The sequence below is a fragment of the Xenopus laevis genome, chromosome 9_10L, assembly GCF_017654675.1.
Source record: "Xenopus laevis strain J_2021 chromosome 9_10L, Xenopus_laevis_v10.1, whole genome shotgun sequence".
Taxonomy (NCBI): domain Eukaryota; kingdom Metazoa; phylum Chordata; class Amphibia; order Anura; family Pipidae; genus Xenopus; species Xenopus laevis.
In genome coordinates, this window is record NC_054387.1 from 133496782 (window position 1) to 133514106 (window position 17325).

General features: G+C 45.8%; 1 protein-coding gene across 7 annotated transcripts; it reads left to right on the forward strand.

Moving 5' to 3' along the window:
* Nucleotides 1–117: 117 nt before the first annotated feature.
* ino80e.L (INO80 complex subunit E L homeolog) lies at nt 118–14606 on the forward strand. 7 transcript variants are annotated; one of them, XM_018240096.2, is made up of 8 exons: nt 118–253; nt 4734–4900; nt 5012–5082; nt 5635–5687; nt 5883–5958; nt 12853–12937; nt 13050–13178; nt 14264–14606. In XM_018240096.2, exons 2-8 carry the CDS (start codon nt 4820–4822, stop codon nt 14483–14485), a joined length of 717 nt encoding a protein of 238 aa, XP_018095585.1. In that variant the 5' UTR covers nt 118–253; nt 4734–4819; the 3' UTR covers nt 14486–14606. The 7 variants fall into 7 exon arrangements, with proteins under 7 accessions (XP_018095585.1, XP_018095587.1, XP_018095588.1 ...); XM_018240098.2 differs by having other exon boundaries at nt 14267–14606; XM_018240099.2 differs by having other exon boundaries at nt 13050–13194; nt 14264–14508.
* Nucleotides 14607–17325: the final 2719 nt, after the last annotated feature.

A 17325-nucleotide genomic window follows, 5' to 3' on the forward strand; every position in this document is an offset into this window, starting at 1 on the left:
CGTAAAGATTGTTGTGATACAGAGATAAAAAAAACATGTAACCAGTGTATGAACTGGAGGTTTTGCGAGGACCAATCACAGATCTCGGCTTCCATTTTTCATATACTCTTGAGCCCCGCCCATCGCTTTCCCGAATCGAGTCTGGGGAACATGCCGAGAGGCGGGTCCTATCACCGGAAGTGACGGCTGGCTCCTTGGTTGTTGGGTCTTTTTGGCTGGAGAGTTTCTCTCAGGAGGGGAACTGATATTTTGTGTAAGTATGTGACGCGACGGTAGCGTCTTCCTGTTACGCTGTCTGTGCCCTGTTCTCTCTCTCTCTCTCTCTCTCTCTCTCTCTCTCTCTCTCTCTCTCTCTCTCTCTCTCTCTCTCATACACTGTCTGTGCCCTGTTCTCTCTCTCATACGCTGTCTGCGCCCTGTTCTCTCTCTCATACGCTGTCTGTGCCCTGTTCTCTCTCTCATACACTGTCTGTGCCCTGTTCTCTCTCTCATACACTGTCTGTGCCCTGTTCTCTCTCTCATACACTGTCTGTGTCCTGTTCTCTCTCTCTCATACACTGTCTGTGTCCTGTTCTCTCTCTCATACACTGTCTGGGCCCTGTTCTCTCTCTCATACACTGTCTGTGCCCTGTTCTCTCTCTCATACACTGTCTGTGTCCTGTTCTCTCTCTCATACACTGTCTGTGCCCTGTTCTCTCTCTCATACACTGTCTGTGTCCTGTTCTCTCTCTCTCATACACTGTCTGTGCCCTGTTCTCTCTCTCATACACTGTCTGCGCCCTGTTCTCTCTCTCATACACTGTCTGTGCCCTGTTCTCTCTCTCTCATACGCTGTCTGTGCCCTGTTCTCTCTCTCTCATACACTGTCTGTGCCCTGTTCTCTCTCTCATACACTGTCTGCGCCCTGTTCTCTCTCTCATACACTGTCTGTGCCCTGTTCTCTCTCTCATACACTGTCTGTGCCCTGTTCTCTCTCTCATACACTGTCTGTGTCCTGTTCTCTCTCTCATACACTGTCTGTGCCCTGTTCTCTCTCTCATACACTGTCTGTGCCCTGTTCTCTCTCTCATACACTGTCTGTGTCCTGTTCTCTCTCTCTCTCATACGCTGTCTGTGTCCTGTTCTCTCTCTCTCATACACTGTCTGTGTCCTGTTCTCTCTCTCTCTCATACGCTGTCTGTGTCCTGTTCTCTCTCTCTCATACGCTGTCTGTGCCCTGTTCTCTCTCTCATACACTGTCTGCGCCCTGTTCTCTCTCTCATACACTGTCTGTGCCCTGTTCTCTCTCTCATACACTGTCTGTGTCCTGTTCTCTCTCTCTCTCATACGCTGTCTGTGTCCTGTTCTCTCTCTCTCATACACTGTCTGTGTCCTGTTCTCTCTCTCTCTCATACGCTGTCTGTGTCCTGTTCTCTCTCTCTCATACGCTGTCTGTGCCCTGTTCTCTCTCTCATACACTGTCTGCGCCCTGTTCTCTCTCTCATACACTGTCTGTGCCCTGTTCTCTCTCTCATACACTGTCTGCGCCCTGTTCTCTCTCTCTCATACACTGTCTGTGTCCTGTTCTCTCTCTCTCATACACTGTCTGTGCCCTGTTCTCTCTCTCTCATACACTGTCTGTGCCCTGTTCTCTCTCTCTCATACACTGTCTGTGTCCTGTTCTCTCTCTCATACGCTGTCTGTGCCCTGTTCTCTCTCTCTCATACGCTGTCTGTGTCCTGTTCTCTCTCTCATACGCTGTCTGTGCCCTGTTCTCTCTCTCATACACTGTCTGCGCCCTGTTCTCTCTCTCATACACTGTCTGTGTCCTGTTCTCTCTCTCATACACTGTCTGTGCCCTGTTCTCTCTCTCATACACTGTCTGTGCCCTGTTCTCTCTCTCATACACTGTCTGTGCCCTGTTCTCTCTCTCTCATACACTGTCTGTGTCCTGTTCTCTCTCTCATACACTGTCTGCGTCCTGTTCTCTCTCTCTCATACACTGTCTGTGTCCTGTTCTCTCTCTCTCATACACTGTCTGTGTCCTGTTCTCTCTCTCATACACTGTCTGCGTCCTGTTCTCTCTCTCTCATACACTGTCTGTGTCCTGTTCTCTCTCTCTCATACACTGTCTGTGCCCTGTTCTCTCTCTCATACACTGTCTGCGCCCTGTTCTCTCTCTCATACACTGTCTGTGCCCTGTTCTCTCTCTCTCATACACTGTCTGTGTCCTGTTCTCTCTCTCATACACTGTCTGCGCCCTGTTCTCTCTCTCATACACTGTCTGTGCCCTGTTCTCTCTCTCTCATACACTGTCTGTGTCCTGTTCTCTCTCTCTCATACACTGTCTGTGTCCTGTTCTCTCTCTCTCATACACTGTCTGTGTCCTGTTCTCTCTCTCATACACTGTCTGTGTCCTGTTCTCTCTCTCTCATACACTGTCTGTGTCCTGTTCTCTCTCTCATACACTGTCTGCGCCCTGTTCTCTCTCTCATACACTGTCTGTGCCCTGTTCTCTCTCTCTCATACACTGTCTGTGTCCTGTTCTCTCTCTCATACACTGTCTGCGTCCTGTTCTCTCTCTCTCATACACTGTCTGTGTCCTGTTCTCTCTCTCATACACTGTCTGTGTCCTGTTCTCTCTCTCTCTCATACACTGTCTGTGCCCTGTTCTCTCTCTCTCATACACTGTCTGTGTCCTGTTCTCTCTCTCATACGCTGTCTGTGTCCTGTTCTCTCTCTCTCATACACTGTCTGTGTCCTGTTCTCTCTCTCTCATACACTGTCTGTGCCCTGTTCTCTCTCATACACTGTCTGTGCCCTGTTCTCTCTCATACACTGTCTGTGCCCTGTTCTCTCTCTCATACGCTGTCTGTGTCCTGTTCTCTCTCTCTCTCATACACTGTCTGTGTCCTGTTCTCTCTCTCATACACTGTCTGTGTCCTGTTCTCTCTCTCTCATACACTGTCTGCGCCCTGTTCTCTCTCTCATACACTGTCTGTGCCCTGTTCTCTCTCTCTCATACACTGTCTGTGTCCTGTTCTCTCTCTCATACGCTGTCTGTGTCCTGTTCTCTCTCTCTCTCTCATACGCTGTCTGTGTCCTGTTCTCTCTCTCTCTCTCATACACTGTCTGCGCCCTGTTCTCTCTCTCATACACTGTCTGTGCCCTGTTCTCTCTCTCTCATACACTGTCTGTGTCCTGTTCTCTCTCTCATACACTGTCTGTGTCCTGTTCTCTCTCTCATACACTGTCTGTGCCCTGTTCTCTCTCTCATACACTGTCTGGGCCCTGTTCTCTCTCTCATACACTGTCTGTGTCCTGTTCTCTCTCTCATACGCTGTCTGTGTCCTGTTCTCTCTCTCTCTCATACACTGTCTGCGTCCTGTTCTCTCTCTCTCATACACTGTCTGCGCCCTGTTCTCTCTCTCATACACTGTCTGTGCCCTGTTCTCTCTCTCTCATACGCTGTCTGTGTCCTGTTCTCTCTCTCATACACTGTCTGTGCCCTGTTCTCTCTCTCATACACTGTCTGTGCCCTGTTCTCTCTCTCTCATACACTGTCTGTGTCCTGTTCTCTCTCTCATACACTGTCTGCGCCCTGTTCTCTCTCTCATACACTGTCTGTGCCCTGTTCTCTCTCTCTCATACACTGTCTGTGTCCTGTTCTCTCTCTCATACACTGTCTGTGCCCTGTTCTCTCTCATACACTGTCTGTGCCCTGTTCTCTCTCTCATACGCTGTCTGTGTCCTGTTCTCTCTCTCTCTCTCATACACTGTCTGTGTCCTGTTCTCTCTCTCTCTCATACACTGTCTGTGCCCTGTTCTCTCTCTCATACACTGTCTGGGCCCTGTTCTCTCTCTCATACACTGTCTGTGTCCTGTTCTCTCTCTCTCATACACTGTCTGTGCCCTGTTCTCTCTCATACACTGTCTGTGCCCTGTTCTCTCTCTCATACACTGTCTGTGTCCTGTTCTCTCTCTCATACACTGTCTGGGCCCTGTTCTCTCTCTCATACACTGTCTGGGCCCTGTTCTCTCTCTCATACACTGTCTGTGTCCTGTTCTCTCTCTCATACACTGTCTGTGTCCTGTTCTCTCTCTCATACACTGTCTGTGTCCTGTTCTCTCTCTCATACACTGTCTGTGTCCTGTTCTCTCTCTCATACACTGTCTGTGCCCTGTTCTCTCTCTCTCTCATACACTGTCTGTGTCCTGTTCTCTCTCTCTCTCATACACTGTCTGGGCCCTGTTCTCTCTCTCTCATACACTGTCTGTGTCCTGTTCTCTCTCTCATACACTGTCTGTGTCCTGTTCTCTCTCTCTCATACGCTGTCTGCGCCCTGTTCTCTCTCATACACTGTCTGTGCCCTGTTCTCTCTCTCTCTCTCTCTCTCCCTCCCCCCCCCTGTATGTGCCAGGGTTGCACAGTGCCCCCTGTTTGTACCAGAGTTGAAGCATGCTGTGTAAATAAATATGGACACGAGGACAGTATTATGCAGATGGCAGGGCAGTATTATGTGGGTATCCGTGCAATATTATGCGGGTATCAGTGCAATATTATGCAGCTGTTGGCAGTATTATGCGGGTGCCAGGGTGCTGTATGCTGGGTGAATAACTACAGGCTGCCAGGCTTGTACCATGGGGACACTGTGTAAGACAATATCTGTGCCAGTGTGTGTGTGAGATTAAAGTGATACACCCATCACATGATGCTCATCCTGTACATAATACCATTTATAATTGATTTTCAGGTAAACCTTACAGAGTTAGTGAATATTATTTGCGGGTCAGTAAATACAATCGCCCCCGTGTCCCAGCCGCTGTTTCCCATGCCACGATGAATGGACAGGACGATGATGAGGTGGACTATAAGCGAAAATATAAGAACCTCAAGCGTAAACTCAAGTTCCTCGTTTATGTAAGTGCCAGTTGCCTCTTCTACTATCTTTGCCCAGGCACGACCCCTTCCCACCCAGAGCAGAGCTGCAACACGGGGTCACCTCTCAGACCTACTTTGTGTCTCTTGCAGGAGCAGGAATGTTTTCAGGAGGAGCTGAGGAGAGCCCAGAGGAAACTACTGAAAGTCTCCCGAGACAAGAGGTACAGTTACCCCCCTAACCCTTACCTTTCCTTTTAAAGGGTGTTCACCTTTAAGGCAACGGTTAATATGTCCATATCTTCTAACTTTTTCCAGCTATCAAATAGGGGTTACTGACCCCATCTAAATAAATGATATTTAAGGCTACAAATGTATTGTTAATGCTACTTTTTATTACTCATCTTTCAATTCAGGCCTCTCCTATTCATATTCCAGTCTCTTATTCAAATAAGTGTATGGTTGCTGGGAGAATTTGGACCCTAGCAACCAGGTGACTGAAACTGCAGAGCTGCTGAATAAAAAGCTAAATAAGTCAAAAACCACAAATAATAAACAATGAAAACCAATTTCAAATTGTCTCATAATATCCCTCTCATCATACTAACAGTTAATTTAAAGGTGAACAACCCCTTCAACGTCCAGTGTCCTCAGTAAAGAGCTGAGGCAGTGACCCTGTAGCATCTCTGTTAGATAACTGTTATAATTTATATCTTCTTGATCTTCTCCATATTCTATCTCCTCCCCCCTGACTGTTTTCTCTGTGTGTCTGGCAGTTTCCTATTGGACAGAATCCTGCAGTATGAGAATGTGGACGAGGACTCATCAGGTACAAAAGGAGTAACGGATAAAGGGGGAAGGGAGTGGTTAAAGGGATATAGACGTGTTATACATGTTTATCTCTGACGTGACCTGCAGATGGTGTTGCACTACAACTCCCCGTGACCTTATCTGAAAGCACATACAGTCATACATGAATCAGGTGATTAATATTTGTTTCTTCTCTTGTCTCTGTGTATTTCAGACTCCGATGTGACCGCCTCTTCAGAGAACAGTGATATTGAAGGGGGCCGCGGAGCAAGCACCCCCCCTACCAAGAGGTGAGTGAGGGACCAGGCACAGGGTCAGGTTGATAAGTCTCCAGCTTGGGTGCCGATCCCTACACTGGCTTCCGCTACCTTTCAGAATAAAATTCAAATTAATGACCCTGACATTCAAAGCACTTCATAACTCTGCCCCACCCTACATCTCTGATCTCATCTCTATTTCTCTAGTCGGCCCTCCTGTCAGTACAGACGTATGGGTTATGTCCAGGTTCACCTCTGGAGGCAGGACAGAAGAATTGGTCTCTTGGCCCCTCCCTCAGGATATATAGGCTGGCTCCACCTCTCTTCCCCAGTTCTTTTGTCCTGCCTTGGAGGTGAAGGATAGAAATCTCTCTTCTGTTATTGTTTTTATTTTTCCTTACAGCGTTCTACAAGCTATGAAGGCATGCAGTGCTGTCTCCCAACATGATATCTGTTCCCTCCTTGCTGGCATGTTTCAGCAAGTGGAACATTGATTACACATTCCATGGATACTTCCACCAGCATTATGGCCATTCCCTACTTGCTGGCATTTTGCAGCAAGTGGAACCATGACGCCAGTTACCATGGAGGCATGCAGAGCTGTCTCCCAACGGGTATGCCTCTCCCTCCTTGCTGGCAATTGCAGCAAGTGGACTGGCTCTGAACAATCCAGTACCCTGGTACCAGGGCTGATCCTATCAAATGTGGGGCCCAATTGGGACCATGTTGGCGGGGCCCCTAGACAAAGTGTTGCTGGCTACTGACACACCAAGTATTTAGGAAAATGAGGACATACAGGCACAAAATAGAAAGGAAAGGGGCAGACAAGGTAAGAGAGTGAGAGGGATGAAATAGGGGCACATAATAGGGGCACACAGGGTAAGAGAGAGAGGGAGGAAATAGGAGAGTGGACTGGGCCAATTAGTTTGGGTCAGGCTGGGCCGATTCAGCTTGGGAGCAGGCTTGGTTGGATTGGGGGCAGGCAGGGCCTATCAAGGTTGGAGGAAAGCTGGGCCTATGAGAGTTGGGGGCAGGTTAGACCTATGGAGTTGGGGGATAGGCTGGCTTATCAGGGTTGGGGGTGGGCTGGACCTATGGATTTGGGGATGGGCTGAAGTTGGGGGCAGGCCAGGCAGCATCATGTGCTGAGGGAAATATTATCTGTGCTGTCCTGTGGTGCGGGGCCCCGATAGGTGCGGGGCCCAATTGGTCCAATAGGCCTAAGGCCGGCCCTGCCTGGTACAGTAGGTTGTTGGGCTAGGTATGCTAAGCTACCGATCTACCCCTTATCTATGGCCTGCCAAATATGCAGAGGTTGGCCCACCTAACTCCACTTCCTGTGCAGTTACACCAACCTGGCTGTCGCTTGGCTAAGAAACGTGTCTATATGTTATACTGATTGGCTAACCAAAGTTGCGGTGGTCAGTGAGGCAAGCAGAAGTGACTGGTTCACTAACTGCTTCCTTACGTTGGTTGTACATTTGGATCTGGGCGCCGCGGCTCTTGGTGCGTGCCTTGTTCTTGTGCATACATCCGCGCTTAAACACGTACAATGCAATGACCTCATCACCGCCATTTTAGATCCTGACAGAATGTATGCTCACTGCGATATCTCTCTCAGACCGGTGGCACAAGTCCATCAGCGTGATTAAGCCTGCTTTCATCTCCTCAGGAGCACTATACAAGGAACTATAACACACTTCAGTGTAGTGAAAAACCCAGTATCTGGTAACTAATTCAATTTACTATACCATGGAGAGATCAGATCCATTAAGGGAATTCAGAGAAGACATTCAAGCTGTTAAATCGGCTAAGAAGCCAGCTAAAAGGCCTGTCAAAGAGATAAAATGCAAAAAGTGTAAACCCACACTTAGAAAGTCAGAAGCCACATATTGTTCTGACTGCATGCCCGCTGAGCCACCAATCCTGTCCCCTCAACAGCTTACCACTGAAACCAATTCACCCATATTGGAGTTACAGAGTAATGAGGACTCCTTGCCTCATACACCCATAACAGGCAACGCACCATCACAGATCCCACTGCAAATAGGGGAATTTTTAGAATGGGTGAAACTGCCCTCCAGCCTTCCACTTCCCAGCAAAAGGCCACTAAGCGCAAGACGCTTGACTCTACACCTGATGTTTCAGACTCTGAACAACCCACCTTTGCCAAACCAGACATCTCCAGAAAACTCCTGAGGGAGATGATGAAGACATCCTATATAATAAAGTTGAAGTGTCTCTGTGTCCGTGGGATTGCGCTACTGCGCATGTGCCCCACGGACCATCTCTGGCGAATGTTTGACTACATATGTTCTAGCGCCCGTTAATTTAACGGGCTTAATGTCTAGTTGGAAATAAAAGATGAAACATGGCTGTCTCAAAAGCAGATAAGGTTCTCTGTATTCACCAAAAGAAAACACATGCATTTCCTATTTTCAGCTCAATCACTAAAACTATTGATACGGAATGGTCACAACCAGACCGACGACTTACTGTCAAAACGCTTTTATGATACTTACCCTGTTCCAGAAGAACAACGTAAAGTCTGGGATAAACCTCCTAGGGTAGCAGACAAACACTCGACCAGGGGGAATGGAGTTTGCATCACGGGATATTCTCCCAAATAACCAGCAAGTGGGGGATACCAGACATTGAAATTGTGTCTGGTTCTAGAATGTCTATGTTCCATGTTACTGCTCCAGAACCAAAGATCCAGGAGCAGCGTTCACAGACGCTCTGGTGATACCTTGGAACTTTCGCAGGGTCTATGCCTTTCCTCCACTACCGATCCTACACAAAATCATTGGCAAGATCAAACAGGAAAGGACAACCACTATACTAATTGCCCCAGATTGGGCAAACAGACTGTGGTACTCAGATCTGATCAGCATGTCCATTTCCAGACTATGGAGACTGCCCATGCGGTCCGACCTCCTGATGCAGGGACCAGCGCGGCACCCCAACCTTTCCGTGATGCGTTTAACGGTCTGGCACTTGAGATCCAGTTGTGGTCCAAGCGGGGGTGCTCCCCAATGGCAATAGATATTCTTCTGCAAGCACAAAAACAGTCTACAGCAAAAGACTACTATAAAGTCTGGGAAAACCTTCATTGACTGGTTCTCCCATAGACAACAGTCATGGGAAAATAGCACATTACAGATTGTCACGGACTTTCTTGCTTTGGGCTTTATGAAGGGGATTGGCACCTATCACAAATATCTGCCTTATCTGTACTATTCCAGTTTAAATGGGCAGAACAACCAGATATTCAGCAATTCTTGCAAAATCTGTTTTTGAGAAATGGATTTCAGTGCAGAATTCTGCTGGAGCAGCACTATTAACTGATTCATTTTGAAAAAAAAAATTTTTTCCCATGAAAGTATTCCTTTTAAGAGTCAGGCCTCCCTTTAGGAACTCTACACCTTCTTGGTGTCTGACATTAGTGTTATCAGCCTTACAAAAGGAACCATTTGAACCTCTTCATACCTGTGACCTTTCCTATTGCAATCACTTCGGCCAAAAGAGTGTCTAAGATAGCGGCATTGTCCCATGCCGAACCTTGGCTTGTTATCCATAACATAAGTAGCCTTAGGACAGTTCCTGGTTCCCTTCCGAAAGTAGTGTCAGCTTTTCATATCAATCAGGACATTGTTCTTCCATCTTTCTGCCCCAATCTGAATAATGACAAGAAAGAAAGAGAATTACACAAGTTGGACGTTGTGAGGGCAATTAAGATTTACAAAAAATGAACGGCTAAACTACGCCGATCGGATTCACTTATGGTCTCATATTCCTCTAAACACAAAGGCCGGTGTCCAAGCCACTATTGCTAGTAGAGACTATCAACCAAGCCTACATTCTCAGCCACAAACAGAAACCATTCAGAGTGGTAGCTCACTTTACAGGGGCACAGAGCACCTCTTGGGCTCTCCAAAATTTGGCTACGCCAGAACAAATTTGCGGAGCAGCCACATGGGCTTCACCCAATACCTTTATTAAGTTTTACCAGTTAAATGTTTTTGCTTCTACACCGGCCGTGTTTGGCCGTAAAGTTTTGCAAGCGGTGGTTGCAGAGAGACGTAACATAGTAAGTAAGGTTGAAAAAAGACATGTCCATCGAGTTCAACCTTTTTTTTTTTTTTTTTTTTTTTATTAACTACCTATCTGCCAGTTGATCCAGAGGAAGGCAAAAAACCCATCTGAAGCCTCTCCAATTTGCCTTAGAGGGGGAAAAATTCCTTCCTGACTCCAAAATGGCAATCGGACTAGTCCCTGGATCAACTTGGACTATGAGCTATTTCCCATAACCCTGTATTCCCTTACTTGCTAAAAAGCCATCCAACCCCTTCTTAAAGCTATCTAATGTATCAGCCTGTACAACTGATTCAGGGAGAGAATTCCACATCTTCACAGCTCTCACTGTAAAAAACCCCTTCCGAATATTTAGGCGGAACCTCTTTTCTTCTAATCGGAATGGGTGACCTCGTGTCAGCTGGAAAGACCTACTGGTAAATAAAGTATTAGAGAGATTATTATATGATCCCCTTATATATTTATACATAGTTATCATATCACCCCTTAAGCACCTCTTCTCCAGCGTGAACATCCCCAATTTGGCCAGTCTTTCCTCATAGCTAAGATTTTCCCTTTACCAGCTTAGTTGCCCTTCTCTGTACCCTCTCTAATACAATAATGTCCTGTTTGAGTGATGGAGACCAAAACTGTACGGCATATTCTAGATGGGGCCTTACCAGTGCTCTATACAGTGGGACCCCCTCCTCCCGTGACTCTCTGCCCCATTTAATACAGCTCGAGACCTTATTTGCCCTTGATGCTGCTGACTGGCATTACTTGCTACAGACAAGTTTATTATCTACAAGGACTCCAAGGTCCGTCTCCATTATGGATTTGCCTAGTGCAGTCCCATTAAGGGTATAAGTGGATATTGTTACATCCCAGGTGCAGGACTTTACATTTATCAACATTGAATCTCATTTGCCACTTAGCTGCCCAGATTGCCAGTTAGTCAAGATCCTGTTGCAAGTGCCACATCCTGGATGGAATTAATTGGGCTGATAGTTTTGTGTCATCTGCAAACACTGATACATTACTTACAACACCCTCCCCTAAGTCATTAATGAACAAGTTAAATAAAAGTGGACCCAATACTGAGCCCTGAGGGACCCCACTAAGAACCTTACTCCAAGTAGAGAATGTCCCATTAACAACCACCCTCTGTACCCGATCCTGTAGCCAGTTCCCTATCCACGTGCAAACGACTTCATTAAGCCCAACAGACCTTAGTTTAGAAAGCAGTCGTTTGTGGGGCACAGTATCAAACGCTTTGGCAAAACCCAAATAGATCACATCTACTGCCCCCCCACTGTCCAGAATCTTACTTACCACATCATAAAATGCAATCAAATTTGTCTGACATGACCTATCCTTCATAAAGCCATGCTGATTGTTGCTCATAATGCCATTCATTAGGACAAAATTTTGAATGTGATCCCTTAACAAGCCTTCAAATAATATTAAGTTTAGGTTTAATTGTGGGTTAAAATCAGACAATACCCACGCAAATTATTAAGGGACAGCTTTGAAAATGTTTTATTTGATTTTCATAAAGGGACAGCTTTGGAACGTCCCATAAGTCTGCACTGGCAGGAGGGCCGACTATAGAAAAGGGGATTTACTTTTCTAGTAGGCCCGAACTGTCCGGGCAGTAAGTCCCACCCAGGCTGATTTTAGTATGGGGGCAAGGACTCTCTGTCTCGCTATCTCTACATATTCCTACTATTGTCTGTTGACCTTCCTTCATATCTTGCTGTCTCCTAAATCACCTCACCAAGCTTTAGAACAGAACAGAGGAATAGAGGTGGAGCCAGCCTATATATCCTGAGGGAGGGGCCAAGAGACCAATTCTTCTGTCCTACCTCCAGAGGTGAACCTGGACATAACCCACACGTTTGCACTACTAGAAAAGTATTTATTGTATATCGTATAGGGATGCACCGAATCCAGGATTCGGTTCGGGATTCGGCCAGGATTCGGCCTTTTTCAGCAGGTTTCGGATTCGGCCGAATCCTTCTGCCCGGCCGATCCGAATCCTAATTTGCATATGCAAATTAGGGGCAGGGAGGGAAATTGTGTGACTTTTTGTCAGAAAACAAGGAAGTAAAAAATGTTTTCCCCTTCCTACCCCTAATTTGCATATGCAAATTATGGTTCGGTTCGGTATTCGGCCGAATCCTTCGTGAAGGATTCGGGGGTTCGGCCGAATCCAAAAAAGTGGATTCGGTGCATCCCTAATATCGTATAAATCCCCTTATACTCACCAAACCGCTTACTATGCTCCTCTACTGACCTGTTCCTCAACTCTCATTACCTCCTCACATGCTCGCGTTCAAGACTTAGCAAGTGCTGCACCCCTCCTCTGGAACTCTCACTTTCTCCCAACCTTTCTGCTTTCAAGAAATCTCTTAAAACGCACTTATTTAGAAAAGCCTACCCTCACTCTGCTTAACTACCAAATGTAATACCACATACAGTACCACATCTCTCACCCACTGATCTTGCCCACTCCCACACCTTGTGTATTATTTCCTTCCCTTTAGATTGTAAGCTCTTTCTGCACCTTTTGTACCGGTATTGATTTTGATGTACGTAACGCCATATGTTCTAAGTATGTAATTCATGTGATTTAGTTGTATAAACACATTTACTTTACAGTGCTACGAAATATGTTGGCGCTATATAAATACATGTTAATAATTAATAATAAGACTTCCAGGTATAATGGATGCAAGGCTTGCGTGCTATTGGCTGAGAGATAAAGTCTATATGAATGTGCTTCCTGTAGTAGTGCTGAGCCCCCCTGCTGGCAGAGTTGTAACATCACTTTGTGTCGTTTTCATTTGCCAGGAAGCGAAGTCCTCCTACTGGCTCTGCCTCCCCAACCTCATCTGGCCTGTCTCTGCACACAGCGGGGGGCCCATACCTAAGCGCGGTGAGTAGCCCTCTAAACCATCCGCTATTCTCTATCACCCCCTACACCTCTCCCCCGTCTCATTCCACCTCATGATTTATTTTCTCCCCTTCACCTTTTCCCACATCATCAGATGAGCTCACCCCCTTACACCCCGTTTCCCTCGGAATATCTGGCTCCTCTCCCCAACTCCACGCCCCCCAAACCTGAACGTGCCAAGAGAGATGTGAAGAATCGTGGGGTAAAACCTAAGAAGCCCAAGGTACCTGCGCTTGAGTGTGAGTGTGTATGACTGAGTGTGAGTGGGCATAACACAGAAGGATGTTTGGGTTTTAAAGGAGACTTATAGGATAAATTAAAAAACCCTAATTTTGTAGGCAATTATGAGTTATATATGGTGTTGCTTTTAAATGGTGCTAAACATTAATATTATCTTTAAAAATTATTGGAGCTCCCTATAGATGTTCTCTGGTCCCTGTCTGTGTTTTAAATGAGGGGTGGGTGTGTCCTAACAGGAGAGGGACAGCCAATCACAGCCCTGCAGTCACACAAGCACAGACAGGCTTCAGTTCCCTATCAGGTCCTGCTAGCTGCTGATTGGTTCCTGTCCTACAGTGCAGTGAGCTGAGTGCACAGCCTGGGAATTCAGGGAGCAGCAAGTGGAAGAGAAGGGAGGGATTATTAGGGTTTTTGCAGAAATTTACAATAAAGTAACCAGAAACACTACTTTTTAAAATACATTCTTTCTATACCTAAAAGAGTTTAAAGGGGTTGTTCACCTTCCAAACACTTTTTTCAGTTCAACTGTTTTCAGATTGTTCCCCAGAAATAAAGACTTTTTTCAATTACTTGCCATTATTTATTTTTTTACTGTTTTTCCAAAATCTAAAGTTGAATGTCCCTGTCTCATTTAGTTGATACATTTCTCAGCAGGATTTGTGGGGAATATTAGCAACTATTGTATCAATTCCAACAGCTGCCTTTAATGAAACTCAGGAATTCTGTTCAGCAGGGACAAATGTATTCATTTAGTTTACAGGGTCGGCGACCCCCCTCCCCAGAGCTGCTTTAGAAGGTGAAAAATTACACTTTACACTTCAATATTAGAAAAACAGTGACACATATAAAATAGAAAGGGTGGGAGGGATTCATTTTTACAGAAATATTCAATAAATCAGCCTGAAACACGACTTTTTTAAGCACAATTCGTCTATATCTAAATGAGTATTATGCACTGGTAAATGCTTACAGTATTTTTTTTACGCTAAATGTCTCCTTTAATAATATTTTGTATTTGTCTGCCCCCCTTCTTTTTTCTATGGACTCTTCCTTTCCTTCCAACTCCAGCAGATACCTCTCAGCTCGTCTCCCAGCTGCGGTGGGGTCCTTCCTTTCAGCCCTCGTTCATCCAGTCTCCCGCCTCTGTCCTCCTCTAGCAAGCACACCCCACCCCCAACCATTCTCAGCACCGTACCCCAACAGATGTTCAGCGACGGAGGAGAAGGAAGTGGAGATGAGGGTCCCGATGGGGACGAGGAGGATGATCTAGTTATAGACATTCCTGAGTAAACACATCCAGATGGTGAACTTTATTTCTTTCTTAACCTACAGTCTGTTGACCATTTCCAGTATTCTTTATCTTTAAGGTGTAAATACTTTTTATTAAACTCGTCCATGCTGATACAAGGCACATCATTGGCTATGAGCATGTTCTTGAGGAACTCGATCTCACTTCTAAACTGCTCCATCTCTTACTGACCACTAGATGGAGCTCATGCACTGAGACAGATTTGACTGTGCTATAAATGAAATTACTTGGGTTGATACATTTATTATTAATAGCCTTACTGTACTCTCTTTTTATACTCTATTAAGTTTTAACCTTTCAGTTTCCGCTGCCTACAAGCAGGCACTGGACTCCTATAGCAGACAGCTGAGATATAGTGGATTTTGCAGCTGTTGCCATTGAGGTTGCAGCCCAAGATGAGAAATTATTTAGACCCTAACCAGCCTGTAGGTTGAGGATTTGACCCCGCGGCTCCATGCTTGCTCCAGTTAATCGAGGCTACTGCAACTGTTGCTCAGCTACAAATCTCCGCATGTCTCACAAGTCAGGGTCAGATGCCTCAGAGAGAGGAATGTTGCTCATGACCAATGATGTCTGTCAAGGTGTTTCCTGCCATAAAAATATTAAATCATCATAGACCACAATATTAGATGAATATATAGTTATACATAGTGATGTCCAATAGGAATACCTGTAAAGGGTTTTGCCCTATACCTGCATGGGGAGAGGAATACTAATCTCAAGTGTCCCTTTCAGAATGTTTATTTGTCTGTGCTCTATTAATTGTGCTGGTGAACCTCATCAAGGCCTCCAATAAATGTAGCTCCAGAGAATGTTCATTAGCACCTGTCTCTAGCAAGTTGTTCCCCCACATCTATACTGACCTCCCGATCTGCACAAGCCTTAATATTCCAGGCAATATGTGCTGCGCCCATGGGAAATTCTCATTGTAGCAGGCTTTGCTGTTGACACGCATCTTTGGAGAGGCAGTATCCGTAATCATATCCAAATACACCGCTGTGACATTTAAAGTCGTCCCTAATAGCTGATTTCTAATTGACTGGCAGCAATATCGCTGTTCCCAGCAGCGAGACACATACACAAGATATGGGAAGAGCTGCTTTATTATTATTATAACAGTGGCGCTCACTATATTACCATTGGGCAGTAGCCAGGGAAATGATCAGAGCGGATCCTGGACATTTGGTCTATTTAGGGGACACATCAGCCTTTATCACAAAGCATTGATCGGCCGCTTTCCTGCTCTCATTATCACTCAGAGTCCAGTGACTTTAGCAACCGCCGGTGCCATTAAATTCATGACTTTGGCTCATCCCGCGCCCCGGAGTCAGCCCTGTGCAGCGCTTGCTATTTAAATATCACAATTAGGCACAACATCAGGAGAAAGGGTGGTTTGACCTTCTATAATTTGATCCAGTTTTTAATGGCAGTGCTTCAGGAACCAGATAAGGGAGTTTGAGCACGTTGGTGGTGTAAAGGTCACTTTCATTACTCAAACACACGAGCAACAGCTTCTTCATTCTGCAGGTTAATCATGTGTTCCTCATGGCGCCATCTATATGTGTTTATTTAAAGCAGGATTGTCCAAGCTCGGGCTCCCTATAGTCATCGTTCTACTACAATTCTCAGGATCCCCCCATATCAAAGGAGCTTTAAGTTGGCTTCTATTATTTATTCCTATGTGGCAGAGCTTCCCTAGAACAAAAGCCAGATCATCATGCACCCATACCCCCATGTCCAGAACTTAGTGCACAATCCTTAAAGTAGACGTTTTGTGGAAAAAAAATAAGAACGTATCCGTGCATTATACTCGTTTGTGCTTAAAAAAGTAGTGTTTCTGGTTACTTTATTGTAAATTTCTGCAAAAACCCTAATAATCCCTCCCTTCTCTTCCACTTGCTGCTCCCTGAATTCCCAGGCTGTGCACTCAGCTCACTGCACTGTAGGACAGGAACCAATCAGCAGCTAGCAGGACCTGATAGGGAACTGAAGCCTGTCTGTGCTTGTGTGACTGCAGGGCTGTGATTGGCTGTCCCCCTCCTACTGTGCTTCTGGCAGGGACTGTTAGGACACGCCCACTCCTCATTTGAACACCGACCGGGAGCTCCAATAAAGGGGTCATTTTTAAATATAATGATCATTTTTAGCCGACAGAATTGGAGGGATTTTCACTTTTCCTATGTCTCTTTTTAAGGTGGCCATACACAGGCCCATAAAAGCTCCCAACTTGACCCCTCCACTCTAAGCGTGCAGCAAATTGGTCCTTGTACGAGACCTTTCTTACAGTCAATATCTGGCAGAATATCGGGCACATATCTAACTTCATGGGTATGTTGATGTTGTCCTCTCCTGACAGGTCTCCATAGGCCTGAGATGTAATCTGATCTTTGGCCAGAGGTCCAAATGGGACCAGTCCAATTTATTTAAGTGTGTGGGTGGACAAAATGCAAACAACAAGCTCATTTGGCAATGTTTCCAAAAGCCCGGTTCTTCCTGTTTGTGTATGTCCCAGCTTTAGAATGCAGGATAGTGACATACGTTGTACCCTGCACCCATGGGGGGGGACACTCTGCCCACTTTCCTCACTTCGGAAGAACAGGGATAGAGGGCCAGGGCAACTGCATTAAATCTGCAGTTAATGGCAAGCCCATTTTATTTCCCCTTGAAGTGTCATTACTATCCTATTGGTTGTTGATCTGCTGCTGCTTGCCTACTCTCTTCTCCTGGCATGTAGTAAATGCATTACACAGAGACACAGCTGAGGTGGATTTGCCTTTATTGAGTGCAGTAGTCAAGAGGAGGCTGTAACATGCAATTACAG

Excerpts from the sequence above, each read along its gene's own strand:
- ino80e.L (XM_018240096.2), top strand. The coding sequence starts at position 4,820 with ATGAATGGACAGGACGATGATGAGGTGGACTATAAGCGAAAATATAAG. Across the intron at positions 5,083-5,634 it reads AAAGTCTCCCGAGACAAGAG|TTTCCTATTGGACAGAATCC; the intron begins GTACAGTTACCC and ends TGTGTCTGGCAG. Across the intron at positions 12,938-13,049 it reads GGGGCCCATACCTAAGCGCG|ATGAGCTCACCCCCTTACAC; the intron begins GTGAGTAGCCCT and ends CCACATCATCAG.